The 15,309-nt window shown below is 43.6% G+C and overlaps 1 protein-coding gene across 1 annotated transcript; it reads left to right on the forward strand.

Moving 5' to 3' along the window:
• Positions 1–4,078: 4,078 nt before the first annotated feature.
• On the forward strand, positions 4,079–10,485 carry LOC123446968 (dolichyl-diphosphooligosaccharide--protein glycosyltransferase subunit STT3A). The gene is made up of 23 exons (XM_045123519.1): positions 4,079–4,306; positions 4,420–4,482; positions 4,761–4,816; positions 4,930–5,001; positions 5,081–5,186; positions 5,269–5,319; positions 5,793–5,888; positions 5,967–6,026; positions 6,093–6,206; positions 6,341–6,427; positions 7,233–7,336; positions 7,473–7,568; positions 8,035–8,155; positions 8,235–8,315; positions 8,397–8,528; positions 8,632–8,880; positions 8,958–9,101; positions 9,170–9,356; positions 9,445–9,542; positions 9,681–9,760; positions 9,849–9,936; positions 10,040–10,129; positions 10,214–10,485. The coding sequence occupies exons 1-23, from the start codon at positions 4,172–4,174 to the stop codon at positions 10,268–10,270; spliced, it is 2,367 nt and encodes a 788-aa protein (XP_044979454.1). The 5' UTR covers positions 4,079–4,171; the 3' UTR covers positions 10,271–10,485.
• Positions 10,486–15,309: the final 4,824 nt, after the last annotated feature.

A 15,309-nucleotide genomic window follows, 5' to 3' on the forward strand; every position in this document is an offset into this window, starting at 1 on the left:
GATTGAAATCTGTCAGAAAGTTGAAGAACTCCGGAATTATTGCGTTGGATTATGTCCAAACGTCTAAAAACCTGGCAGGTCCCTTCACAAAGGGTTTATCACGTAATGTGATATATAATGAATCGATGGAGATGGGTTTGAGACCCACCGTATGAGTTGTCCATAGTGGTAACCCGCTCTATGTGATCGGAGATCTCGTGAAGTAGACGTGTGAGACAAGCTGTTGGGCAGCTGGAAGGAGAGTATCCCTATATTTTCTATCCCACTCCGTGAAGATGCAATACTCTCAAATCTGCATGACAAGTTGATTCTTATCTTAATGTGTTCCAAGTGGCTTAGTTGGGTAAGCAGAGATGTTGTCGTGCAGAGGATCTCTTGAGGAACATACCTTAAACGTCATAGTCTATGAGAATTGGGTGTTCTCTAATAAATTCATGAAAGGCCCTGGAGTATGACGTACGCTCCACACGCGGAGAAGCCTTGCGACAGCCTAGTATCAGTAAAGGATTTGTGTGAAACCAATCTCATAGAAAGCCTGTAGTTCAAGGCATAGTCCACTATTCAAGTTGTGATCTAATGTAGCATAAAATTCTAAATGGAAGTTCAACTTAACACTCTCCATCAAGAACCGGTATATAAACAATGTTTTGGAACAAATAAGATGTGCCAATGAGACTTTATAGGGGATTGTTGGATTTTTGCTAGTAGGCCTTTGGCCCAAAGCCCAACTAAAATCTAAAATTCTCATGGCCCATGTGTGTTGGCTGTTTGTGTGGTGTGAGTGGGACTAAAGTCTAGTCTCATACTTGCTAGTTGGGAGAGAGCTACACCTCCTTATAAGATGAGCCCTTCTAGCACTTATAAGAGAGTGAGAAGAGAAGAGGCCTTCGCACACTCCTCCTCCTCGCTCGCCTCGCCACGCCATGCCTCGCCATGACGCGCCGCGGGTTACAGGATTGAGCTGGGTCGAGCTCATACCTACGCGCTTATTTTTGTCGGTCAGGAACGGAGAGTTCTTAGCACACGCGTCACGATCCGAGACGTCGGATCGTGGGCTGTAACCGACTCGAACGTGAGTCCGTCCACGTCTCTCCACCCTACCACACATATATATACGCGAGGTTCTTGCCAACCCTAGCCATCATCACAACATATGGTTTCACATAGTTCCAGGTCATTGCGCCGCCATGCATCCAAGTCTTATCCATCCCTCCTTCCAGCGTGCACCGCGAGAAGGGACAACAGACCTCCGGAACCCCGCCTCTTGTGATCCTGTACGGGAGAGGGGCGATCAGCTTTTTGAGGAACGTACTCACGCGACTGCTTGTAGCGACGACTTCCTCAACGACGATTTCTTTCCCGACCTCGGCAACCTCTTAATCGACGACATGTCCGAAAACATGAATGCTGGCGGTTCGGCCCTGTTGCACCGTATGCTCTTGTCTTCTCTTTTTGAGATCATGCTAGAATTCCTATGTCTAGTTTCTGTCGTAGATTCGATCTACTCGTTTACTACGCTAGCTTGCATTGTTATTGTAGTCTATGCTATTTGCTGTCATGATCTATTTACTGTTTACTTGAATTAAAAATTGTAGTAATTTGTTCACATTCTCAACACTACGAGCCCAAGTCTACAACATGGAGAAGAGCAACAAGTTGGAACTCCATAGGCTCAAGGAAGAACTCGAGAGTGTGGACATGTCCTGTTTGCAAGCAGAGAAAGACAATGCAGCGATGATAGCTCAGCTCTCGGGGCTCAGACCGTTAGAACAAGTACAAGTCTTGGTCGTTGGTAATTCAGGCTGGTGGATTCGATTTTGAAATGTTTGGGTTGGATCTTGTGTACGTTGGTCATGTGTATAAAAAAAAATATCGTATCATCACTTGGATGTGATTGTTGGTTCTCGTGCACATTAGTATTTCTCCTTTTGCCCAAATTGAAAGGCTATGTTTTTCCTGTGGTGGTAGCTGATTGGCTAGTTCCCTCGAAAATATGTCATCGGACCAATCAGGAGAAAGTGGCACTAGCCGTCGATGGAAGAGTGGAAGACACCGACGGCCTTGATTACCACTTCGGATCGCTTAACAGGAAAAAAATAAAGCCCCCTCCTCTTTACATTGTATTTCTTCCGTTCCTAAATATAAATCTAAATCTTCTTAAAATTCTACTACAAAATACATCGAATATATATAGACATATTTTAAAATGTAAGTTTACTCTTTTTACTCCGTATGTAGTCTGTAGTAAAATCTTTAAAAAATTATATTTAGGAATGAAGGAGTAGACCTCAAGCTTTTTGTAATATTACACTATTACTCCCTCTGTAAACTAATATGAGAGCGTTTAGTTCACTATTTTAGTGATTTAAACACCTTTATATTAGTTTACAGAGGGTGTACAAAATTATAATAATCAACAACGACTAGTTTATCAGGAGGAGTTCATGCAGAGTAAAGTGAGAGGATGAAAAAAATATAGAAAGAAGGATGATGAGACAAAAAGGAAAATAAAAATGAGGTTGATATTTCAACGGAAGAAAGAAGAAGAGAGGGTTGATTTGGAGGGATGCTCATTCTTAAGTTCGATCACCACGGCCATAAAAAGAAAAAACACAAAAGACAATAAGAACAAGAGCCATATGCAAAAAAAACCAATGCAAAATTAAAGTAGCGCCGATACTAGATTAGTGTAACCACTAGAAGAATAGATCCAAGCTAGGAATTTTATGATGATAACATTACTATTGGTACCGAGATCAAATGACCTTGTAAAAATAACAATACCAAAACCAAGCAAATATGTCCAACGACATAAATAATATCATATTTTTTGTGTTCAGGTTGAATTGCCACAGATATCCATTTTATCCAGCTTATAACTAATATTTTAATTAATGTGAGGCACATTATAAGATGTGAGCAGGGACAATGTGGTTAACAATGTTAGCTGTTGATCCTTGTGCCGGTTTTGGATCTTCCGCTCTTCACACCTTCATGGACTTGGCAACATTGTCCAGTAGCCTCACATCGCCGCCACTGTAGCACCTTGTCGATGTAGCCGCAAAGCTAAGGGGCGGAGACCGACCGCACGCACGGTGAGGGGGGGGGGGGGAACACGGGCACAACACCAGCTTCCAACCTCGACGAAGAACCACATCCACCCTACTACTCCGGCAACATCCAACACTGTTTGCGACGGCCAAAGGATAACCGACAAAGTCATGGTAAACAAGTGGGAGAAGGCAAAGATCTCCCGTGACGTCGCGGCTACAAAACTGTCGTTCACATGAAGGACATTTTTTCAACAAGGGAAAACAAGAAAAAGGAGAGGTACAAACTCATGTTGAATGCAGAAAAGGAAAGGATGGAGTGGGACCAGATAAGGGTGAAGAGGAGGCTTGAAATTGAGAGGGAGAAGATCGAGTTGGAGAAGCAAGATGCGACAATCAAATGTGAACTTGGGAAGGTCAAGACATTTGAAGAGATTGAGCTCGAGAAGGAGAGGTTGTAACTCATACGAGACGCGGAGGATGATCATATTAGCAGACGAAACCCTCTTGAATGAGCACGCGAATAAGTGGCTTGCAAAAAACAAGAAGGAGATCAACGAGCGTAGGACGCTAAGAGAGGCGAGGGCGGCTATGCCAGCGGATCATGCGGTCAGGATGCAGACGGAGATGGCTGTCCAGACAAAGCAGGACAAGCTGGACGAGTAGGAGGCATGGATTGACATGTCCGGTTAGTGATCCAACAAGCACCAATTGCTCGGACATTGATTTCATTTTAACATTTTCAATTTGTTAAACTATGAATACATTTGTTCATTCTGAACTATTGAATTTAAATAATTTATATCGAATGATCGATGTTCACGATTATATTTAAGATATACGTAAATACAGATACAACATACGAGGGCCCGCGGACGCTGTCCGCACGCGGATTTGCAAGTCCAATGCTCTCACATCGTTCATGCTCGAGGAGCCTGTTGGTGCGAAAAGCACCATCTCCAGGGTGCTTCCCACAAAACTGCGATAAATCCCAGACACTGGGCTCCAGTGGACCTCGCGATCGGGAGAGGTCTTCGTCTCCGCCTGGGAACGCTACAGAGATTTCTCCGTCCCTCTCCCCCTCGCCCAGCCCCCACACACCCAGCCGCGACTCGGCTGCAATGGCGGAGCCCGTGGCCAACGCGGCGGCGCCCGCCCCCGCGCCCGGCCGCCTCCGCAACGCCTTCGGCGGCGTGCTCTGCGCCTTCACCCTCCTCCTCATCGGCGTCCTCGCCTTCTCGATCCGCCTCTTCTCCGTAAGATCTGATCCGCCCCCCCGTCCCCGTGCATCCAGATCCAGTCCCGTGTTCGACCAGGGGTTCCGGAATTTTGCGTCTGTCTCACGCGTCTCGTCGTTTCGGTGCCTCAGGTGATCAAGTACGAGAGCGTGATCCACGAGTTCGACCCCTACTTCAACTTCCGCGTCACCCAGGTTCGATTGCCTGGTTCCTTTCTCCTTCCGCGGTCTGTTCTGCAGCCGCGTGGAATTGGGTTCCCAACCCATAGGGGACTGCAACGTTTTGCCATGACTTGTGAATCTGAGCGGAGGGTTCTGGGTTTTTGGAAATTGACTGCTGTCTGGTAGATTTCGTTTACTATGGATGATTAGTGGGAGTATAGGGCAAGCAGCTGGTTACGTTAGGAGCCTGAAAAGGCTGGCTTGATGCAGTTGTGCACTGTATTTGTTCTGAATTACCCCTACTTGTGCAGTTTTTGTCGAAGAATGGAATCTATGAGTTCTGGAACTGGTTTGATGATAGGACATGGTAAGAGCCTCACACACAGCTGAATCATTTAGTACTGCAAGAGTTATTTGTAAAGCCGAACACGCAGTTCTGATACATGGCTGAATTTTCTTCTGCTGCTTCTGTTTTATTAGGTACCCCCTTGGTCGTGTGATTGGTGGCACTGTGTATCCTGGGTTGACATTGACAGCTGGAAGCATCTGGTGGTATGTTATCGTAGGAACATACTCTCACTCCTCTTCCAGTTACTGAAAATTTGTCTGAAATATTTGATTGGTCTACAAGGTTGGTAAATGCTCTTAACATCCCATTGTCGGTGGAGACTGTCTGCGTGTTCACTGCTCCAATTTTCTCAGCAAACGCTTCCTGGGCTACTTACCTCTTGACAAAGGTTGCTTTCTCACCGAAGCATGCGTTCTCACAGTAACCACTCATGTGGAAATTCTGTCCTCATTAATGTAGTTTTTCTATAGGAAGCAAAGGGCACTGGAGCTGGATTGATGGCAGCAGCCATTCTGGCAATGGTAAACTGCACTTGATTTATAGAGTTTTTTTTTTTTCATTTCTTATGCCATGGTTGGAGTGGAAATGTAAATACTTTTGGAAGAAGCCAGAGACGCCATTAGGTAGCTTTAGCTGTACATATCTTTGGGTGGGAACATAGAAGTTTCATCCGAGGAACAATTCTCCATACAATTAGTGCTTATTGATTTTTGTTAGGCCGTACCAGTCTAAAATCATTGGAAGTAGCTCAATGTCTGAAACTGTATGACACTTGGAAATCTTGATAAAATATGACGTCATTGCCACTATTGAGTAGGACCATGGCCGGCGTCCTCAATTGTCTATAGACTTCACAACCCATAGAACTCTTTCAGGGTCTGATTTTTGCACCCAACGTCCAATTTATTGCTGTTTCTTAGAATGCTGCATTACCTTTATGTGTTACCTTATGTATCATTACTCTTTAATCAGAATGCTGTTAACATTGTTACAGGTCCCTTCGTACATCTCAAGATCAGTTGCTGGCAGCTATGATAATGAAGCTGTGGCAATATTTGCCTTGGTATTCACATTTTATCTGTATGTAAAGGTAATGTTACTCGGATGCTTCTTCATTTAGCTTCTTTACATAGAATTATGTACTGACATTTTTATGAATAATATACAGACACTGAACACAGGATCACTCTTTTATGCAACGCTCAATGCGCTCTCATATTTCTACATGGTAAGCTTGTTGAATTTGATATGCGGTTTCAAATGAATATTGTAATCATGTACTAGCTTTTTCCAGGTCTGTTCTTGGGGAGGCTACACATTCATCATAAACCTGATTCCGATGCATGTGCTCCTTTGCATTGTAACCGGTCGTTATTCTTCACGACTTTACATTGCATATGCTCCCCTTGTAAGTGCATACATTTGTGCTGTCGTTTCTTGAGTTTTAAAACAAAAACTGAAAATATATCAATTGAACATGTCACTACTCACTAGTACCATTTGTCTGGAAAATGATCTTATATTTGATTATTCCTTTTGCAGGTTATACTGGGAACACTTCTGGCAGCTTTGGTACCTGTCGTTGGTTTTAATGCTGTATTGACATCTGAGCACTTTGCATCATTTCTGGTACCTACATTCACGTTCTTATACATTCCTTCTCTTTTGTGTTTTTCTCTGTTCAGTAAAATATTATTGAATCAATTGACTCTTGCAATTTTCTTGAAAACGGTTCTTATAAAATGAAGTTTTCTTGAATTGTTGAAATCTAGAAGTGTTGCGAAACATAAACATCAGTTGCAGCCAGGAAATGTGTTTACTGGATGTTGCTTCATTTGGACCAAATACAGACGCGCATTTACCTTACTTCAGTTCATCTATAAAATATGCACAATAAAAGGCTATATCCAGTTAATGGTACTTGTAAGTTAATTAAGTCATTTATTGATTAAACCAGCAGTCCCGAAAGACTGCAAACCTACAAGGCTACAGCACAACAAGCCGCTTATATTGCACAATTCTGGGGCGTAGCAATCACAGTTTTCCTGGAAATTGACCACAGTAGCACTACCATATGCCTCTTCCTTTCTTTGTAACCAGCTGAGGTCATGTACCTCTTTCACCTTCACCCACATGATCCCAGTAAAGTGATTTATCATTGGCAATAGGGAGGCCTGACATAATGACCTCCATTTTTTTGACATCTATGTGCAATGAATACGTACAATATTTCTGCAACTGCATTATGCACACAAAAAGGAGGTGTTGAATAAAAAAAAAGTGTAGCAACACAAGATCAAGCTAGCCTATTGAAAGAGAATGTCTAACCACTCAATCCCTCTCTGAACTCACAGTATTGGATAGAAGTGAAGAAAAATCAAAATTCAGTGACTGCACTCTTGATGTCATTGATAACAGTGTACTTGAATTGCAGGTGTTTATAATCCTTCATGTGGTTGCTTTTGTGTATTACATCAAAGGACTGTTGACTCCCAGACTGTTCAAAATGGCCATGACTCTTGTTATAACTGTTGGCTTGTAAGTCTCAGACCTTATCTATCAGCTAGACGGCATGAGGAACTATCAAACAGTATCCTGCAAATATAAACGTTTGTTTTTGTTGAATTGGTGTCTTCTCATTCACCATATGTTAATAGAGAATTCCTTCTCGCAGGGCTGTTTGTTTTGCAGTGGTAGCTATACTCGTAGCGTTGGTGGCATCTAGCCCAACAAAAGGCTGGAGCGGGCGCAGTTTGAGTCTACTGGACCCGTAAGTTCTCATGGATCTTATCGAATATACTAACTTATCTTGCGATTTCAGTTAAGAAACTGGTCGGGAAACTGAGAAGCATGATATAGTTCTTAGTTTTGACCAGCTAAATCCTTAGGTTTTGGAATCGCTAATGAAATGTACTTTTGATGCTCATCCATTTAGACAAAGAAATGCAGTTTCTTTCACCAATTAGTACTCCCTCCATTCACAAATATAAGATGTCTTGGATATTTTAATTTGGACTACATACAGACTGAAATGAGTGAACAAACACACTAAAACGTGTCTATATTCATCCGATTCAGAAAAATGTTAGAACATCTTATGTTTGTGAACGGAGTGAATACTTACTTTTGATCTCTCTGATTGTACTTTCTTCTATAAATACTGTCCCAGTAGAGTGCATTTGCTCTGTCTCTTTTTTGTACTAAAAGCTGCACTGTTATTTTTACCTTTTTGACAGAACCTATGCTAGCAAGTATATTCCCATCATTGCCAGTGTCAGTGAACATCAACCCCCTACCTGGCCCTCTTATTTTATGGACATCAATGTTTTGGCCTTCTTGGTTCCTGCTGGAATAATTGTAAGCAATGCACCATTTGAATTGGGGGTGAATTAGCATCAATCTTAATTCTAACTATTTAATTTTTAACATGATCCAGTCATGCTTCTTGCCTTTGTCCGATGCAAGTTCATTCATGGTCTTGTACTTGGTCACTGCCGTATATTTTTCTGGAGTGATGGTAAGTATATGTTGTACAGACATTATGTAGATGCTTTTTGAATATCTACTATGTATTAACATCATGTTCACTATCTGTTAGGTTCGGCTTATGCTTGTCCTTGCTCCTGCTGCGTGCATTCTATCTGGGATTGCTCTCTCCTCAGCCTTCGATGTCCTCACACGATCTATGAAATTTCAGCTATCAAAACTATTTGATGATGGCCCTGCTATTGTACGGTTGCTTCATTCTCTCTTACCTTTTGTGCTGTTTGAGTTGAATCACTAAATGTCTCGTTGAACAAGTTATTGAATACTTCTTTCTCCTGAAACTGAAGTCAGGGAATGGTAGCCCAAATGGTTCTAGCGCTAGCACGGTTAGTACAAGTTCATCCAAAAATGAGAAGACTGAAAAATCTGAAGCAGCTCCAAAGGAAAAACCATCAAAGAAGAACCGGAAGAAGGACAAAGAACTGACAGAAAGTGTTTCTGTCAAGCCTAAAAAGGAAAAGAGACTTTCGGTACTGCCTTTGGAAGCATCTATTATGGGCACTCTTTTGCTGGTCGCGTTAGGTGGTTTCTATGTGGTAAGTTTACTGCCCTTAGTCTTACCAGAAAGAATGTCTATAGAAAGAGGGACACATGAAGAATGCCGCCTTTGCAGGTCCATTGTGTTTGGGCTGCAGCTGAAGCGTACTCTGCTCCTTCAATTGTGTTGACATCTCGTTCACGTGAGGGATTGCATGTTTTTGATGATTTCCGTGAAGCTTATGCATGGCTTAGCCATAACACAGATGTAGATGACAAGGTATGATTGCCCCATGCCTTTAATCGTTATGTGAACCGTCTTCTGTTCTTACAGATGTTCTGTTGCAGGTTGCATCCTGGTGGGACTATGGTTATCAAACAACTGCTATGGCTAACAGGACTGTGATTGTAGACAACAATACCTGGAACAACACTCACATTGCAACAGTTGGTACAGCGATGTCATCCCCAGAGAAGGCAGCATGGGAGATCTTTGATTCTTTAGATGTTAAATATGTGCTTGTTGTGTTTGGAGGTCGGTGCTTTATGGACTTGAGAAAAAGAAATGACAGGCCTGAAACCAGCAATCACAGATCTCTTAACATTTGAAGTTTACTTTTCAGGGCTGGTTGGCTACCCTAGTGATGATATTAACAAGTTCCTTTGGATGGTTCGCATAGGAGGTGGTGAATTTCCTCACATCAAGGAGCCAGATTATCTTGTGAGTACTGGATTCCTTTCTTAGATGGTGCACTCCACGTAATTTTTGTTAGCATAAGGATAAAAGAATAGTTAAACATATGCGATTTTGCATATTCCATGCCTTTTGTGATTTTTTTGTGTGCTATACATTTGGTAGAGAGATGGCCAGTACCGTGTTGATGCTCAAGCAACTCCAACTATGTTGAATTGCCTCATGTACAAGCTTTGCTACTACAGGTACATCACATAAAATTCAATAGAATAAGTTCAGTTGACTTCGCCATGCATGCTCTTCTGACATTTGTTTCCCTTTGGCACCCCTCAGGTTTGTTGAGACTGATGGCAAAGGTTTTGATAGAGTAAGAGGATATGAAATAGGAAAGAAGCATTTCAAGCTAACACATTTTGAGGAGGTACTTTGATTATTCTCCTTCCCATCAGCTAAAAGTTGATTTTGTCTTTTTTTCCTACCTCGATCCTCTGCTCGGTGCTTACCTATCACGGTGCTAAATGAAGGTTTTCACAACCCATCACTGGATGGTCCGGATTTATAAACTGAAACCTCAAAAGAACAGGATTCGGGGCAAGCTGAAGAAGTTGAAATCTGTAAGTCTGCCAGCTGCCAGCCTATGAATTTTCATATCTATACTTTCTCGGCCCATCCTAAACACATCTCATGGTTCTCTGCAGAGTGCCAAAACTAGTTCGACGCTTGCAGCGGGGCGGAAGAAGAACCCATGGCAATGAAGAGAAACAATGTTCCATTTTACATGAGAGACTTGATATTGTAGCTCAACTGCACCAAGCTCAAAAGAACTAGAATACTACAGAACTAGATTAGAGATATCTGCATTGTTGTGCTCGTATTTGACCCCTAATATGTTCTTTCTGAAACCAGGCAGAGTGCTGATGAGAATTTTTGATAGATGAATTATTTTCTTCTCCCCTTTGTTGGGACAATATCAATCGTGTCAACTTGCCCCAAATGATGCTATATGTAGAATGGAGCATATGCTTGCTGCGATAGGTGCATCTACAAACTGGGAGCTGTTTGAGCTTTTCTAACAGCATCTCTAATCCATCCTCCAAAAAAGAAAAAACAATGTACTTGGAGGGTGCCATCTAGACCATCTCCCTTAAAGGCACTTCTCTATAAATTTTGAGAGGCACCCTCAAACTGGTGTGAATATAGGCGTGTTTTTTTTCACCGGTACCGAAAAATCCTCCAGGACGCTGTTTTTTGCCGGTCCGGTCCATTTTTTGCCCCGGCGATCCTAGGCCGAAACCATTGTTGGGTGGTGTGTGTGGGTGTGGGGGGGGGGGGGGGGGGGGTGCTTGAGGGCTCCGACAGAAGAACAAACGGTGTGTGGTCCAACACTGTCAAGCGAAAAGCGTTTTCTCCACCTCCCCATTCACCTCCCCCCCCCCCCCCCCCCCCCGCACTACACCTTTCGTCGTTGTTCCGATCCTGGTGCCGCTCGCTTGCCTACCGCCGCTAGAAAGGCCATCTCCCCAGCGAGAAAGAAAGGGTTCGTCGCGGCATCGTCCCCCTGCTTCTGGGCAAGCTTTTTCCGCGCTCCGGCCATGCAAACGGGATACGGTCAGCTGAGCGCCTACCACGCCCGCCAGGTGTTCGGCGATTTGTCTCGGTGATGGACTCCGATGAGGAGGCGTTCGCGACACTGCTGGAGGAGGAAGCCGATACCGGCGCCCAGGACAAAGAACACCTCATGGTCCTCGCTGCTCTGGCCGCCTGTTCGCGAGCAGTGCAAAGCCGCGACGAGGTGGCTCGACGCCGGGCCGGTTGAAGGCAAAGCAGAGGCTGGACTGGAAGACTGTTGCTTGCACTACTCCGACTACTTCTCCAAAGCTCCACTGCACGTCGAGAAAGTATTTTGGTGCCGTTATCGTATGAGCCGAAAGCTCTTTCTCACGATTGTGAATTCCATGAGGGAGTTCCACAACTACTTCAAATGCAAGAAGGATTGCACAAGCACACTTGGATTCACCTCACTCCAGAAGTGCACGACGGCTATGAGGATGCTTGCATACGGAGCTCCCGGTGATGCTCAGGAAGACTATGGACGCATGGCTGAGTCCACCATCATTGAGTGTTTGTACAAGTTCTGCAGGACAGTGGTGACAGTGTTTGGACCTCAATACTTGCGATCACTCAATGCTGAAGACACTGCTTAGATCCTAGCACACAATGCAACAAGAGGATTTTCTATGATGCTTGGAAGTATCGACTGCATGCATTGTAAATGAAAAAACTGTCCATTTGCTTGGCAGGGGATGTACAAAGGCGCCAAAGGCGCTTGCAGTGTGGTACTTGAGGCAGTGGCCACAGATGACCTCTGGATTTGGCACTCCTTCTTTGATATGCCAGGAACTCATAATGACATCAACGTACTGCAGTGCTCGAATGTCTTTGCCAAGCTTGTTGAAGGTCATGCTCCTCAAGTGAACTTCGATGTCAATTGACACCACTACACTAAGGGATACTACCTAGAAGATGGCATCTATCCGAGATGGTCCATATTTGTGAAGACTATCCCAAACACTGTGCCAAGAGGCAAGAACTCCTACTTTGTCAAGTGTCAAGAGATTTACAGGAAGGATGTAGCGTGTGCATTTGGTGTGCCACAAATTCCTTTTGAGGAAATTCCTCACTGATGACTAACTTACAGCGGAAAGAGTAAAGGATCAGAAGTGCAAAGTTTCACAACAACAGTTTTTCAGAGTGAAGAATGTGAAAACAGATTGCACAGTGAGGAGGCACGCACAATACAGATGTGGATTAACTGACGTGAAGAATTTGGGGTTGAGGAAATTCAGAGAAAGTCTTCGGCAAATTCTTCAAACAGTTGTAGTGAAAGTCATCAACACATAATACGAGAAAAGTAAGGAGTTGAGGAATTAGAACCCGTTTCTCAGTGAAGACAATCGTTGATGACCCAGTTCCAAGTGCTGTGACAGTCGTACATCTCGTTTGGAGCGGCTTGGTATTGAAACCAAAGGACACACAGTCCCGGGACACACAGTCCCTACCGTATTCTCCTTGAACTAAGGACACACAGTCCTCGCCCAACACTCGTGGTAAGTCTTCAGGACAGACTTCCAAACCCTCACAAACTTGGTCACCCGGCGACCCACAATTGACTGTTGGAAAGCTCTAGACCTTGACGCCTAACCGTATGGAGGATGCACAGTCCCCAAAGGTAAAAGGCTTCAGTCCCACACAGGAACAACTTCTTCAGTGATGCTCAATCACTATGTTTGGTTTGTGGTTTCGGTGTATGGGGTATTTCCTCACTGATGAATTACTCTTGAAGACTCTGAGGAATTGGGTTGCTCTTATGACAAGTGTCAGTTTCTAGCGGAGCAGCCAACCAGCTAGTGGTTGTGGGGGGCGGCTATTTATAGCCCGGGAGCATCCCGACATGATTTGACACTAATGCCCTTAAATAATATGACCGTTGGAGTGGATAAGACCAATGATGTGGCGTGGCTATCGAAACGGTCGGGACCCTCAACTGTGAGAGTCCTCATGTCACTCGTATTCCTCACTTGAGGCTTTTGGTAGGATTAGGTTTGGGTTGAGCATCATGAGGAAATTCATTCCAAAGTGTAACTTCGACCCCCTTTAACAGTACGGTGTTCCTATTACTCAAATGCGAAGAAAGTAAAACAGAAAGAGTAAATCTTCATGCTTCAAATTCTTCAGAGTGATTTTCTTCAGGAACCACCGGACTTCTCAATATCAGTATCTTCATGAGGAATATCAATTTCATCGCAGATTCCTCGTGATTCAGTTCTTCAGCGTGAGACCAATTTCTTCAACTGAAGACATATATTTTTAGGGGTTGATATTCATCAAATATCTCAAACTCCTCAATGACTTATAGATCATGTGTACACTCACAAACACATTAGATACTTAACCTATAAGTCTTCAAACCACCAAAATAACTAAGGGGCACTAGATGCACTTACAATCTCCCCCTTTTTGGTGGTTGATGACAATTAGGTTAAGTCTTCAATAGGGATCAAAAATATGAAGTGTAAATACTCATTTGAGGAATTTGAAATCAAGATTCAGAGAGACTCCCCCTCAAGATGTGCATATCTTGAAGATTTTGCTTTTCACAGCAAATGCACATTGATGATTTATATCATGGAGATCTCCCCCTGAGTCTTGTAAATCATGCATACATGTAACATCTCATATGAAGAAAATAAATATGCATGATGACAAATGGTATCTGACGAATTCGAGCATGCGAAGAAAAACGCTCAAAAGCGTCACAGTACCATCGGGCTTAAGTTACAACTCATTTCATAAGAACTTCAAAAGAGCCAAGAGTTTTGTTACTTAAATATAGTTCATAAGTCCCCAAAATATCCCGCTTGAAGACTAACTCTCAAGTTTCTTCCCCTTTGTAATCAAGTGACAAAAAAGGGACAAACTGAGGACTAACGTCCGTAAAGATTTCACTTCGTGGCAGTTGAGGAAGAGCCGTGATGCTTCTTGGGAGTAGTCTTCTTCTTTGGACCGGTAGCAGTGTCGAGCTGTTCTTCATGACTTTCAACAGTGCGGAATGAAGAAAAGGAGCTGTCTTCAAGGTCTGGCACTGGAATAGGCATAAACTTCTTCTTGGGAGGCCACGATCATTCAAAGTCTCACTCAAAGTCCATTTCTTCAAGCTTAGTCTGAGTCTTCAGATGTGCAAGTGTAGCCCAGGTGCGATCAAAAACCTCATGCAGATAGTGATGGTTGAGCTTCACAGAGTTCTGTGTTTCAGTAAGGGTTTTCACAATGGCACCAAACTGGCGTTTGACCCACTTGTGATTGCGATCCACCTTCTGGTGAAGACTGAGGAGGAGCTCTCTTGTATTCATCACGCGAGGAGGAACGGGGCTTGCCGGACGAGTCTCAGTATCATCCCATGAGGAATAAGCTTCTGGCTCTCTGAACTGGCTATCAAGGGGCCTACTGCCTTCTTCAATCACCGATTTTCCTTTTCCTTCAATGGACTCGAAAGTCTTCTTGTTGACCCGGATAGGAGGCATATAACCAACATGGTTTTGGAAATCAGCGTGGAAGTTGATGCCTGTCCTTGTCCTGATGAATCTCATGATCCATGGGGCATATATCTTGTGATCAAAAGGACACATAGCATTGTCGGCCAAAGTCCTCAAGAAGAAATCATGGATGTTGATAGGAATACCATGGATAATGTTGAAGAGGATATTCTTCATGAGGCCTACAACATCTTCTTCATCATCATGGCCTTTAATCGGTGCGAGCACACTGCAGAGGATTCTGTAAACAGACCTGGGTGTGTACTTGAGCTCGTGGACGAGGAAGGTTGTTCTCGGAGATTTTCCTTCAGCCAAAGGTTTCATGAGGACTTCCATCATCCCATTGGGCAGCTCACGCTCACCATAAAGCTTCACAGCCTCTTCTAAGGGAATTGGCACAGGCAGTTCTCTGAGGAGTTCAGTAGCAGGAGCCTTGTAGTGAGTGTTTTGTGTCATCCAATCAAACACCCAAGTGTTGTCTTCAGGGTTGCCGGATATGTGAAGAGTGGCATAAAACTGAAGAATTAGCTCGCTGTTCCAGTGAGAGATGTCGGAGCACATTGGGAGTAAACCAGCATCATGGAGTACATTGATGACTGGCTCTGAGCACGGTATAGCTTCAAGTTCAACATGAGGAATATGCCTGTGGTGGAATATCTTGTTTCGTCCACAGAGCACAGAGGCATAGTAGTTCATCTAAG

The sequence above is a fragment of the Hordeum vulgare genome, chromosome 1H, assembly GCF_904849725.1.
Source record: "Hordeum vulgare subsp. vulgare chromosome 1H, MorexV3_pseudomolecules_assembly, whole genome shotgun sequence".
In the NCBI taxonomy this organism is placed as follows: Eukaryota; Viridiplantae; Streptophyta; class Magnoliopsida; order Poales; family Poaceae; genus Hordeum; species Hordeum vulgare.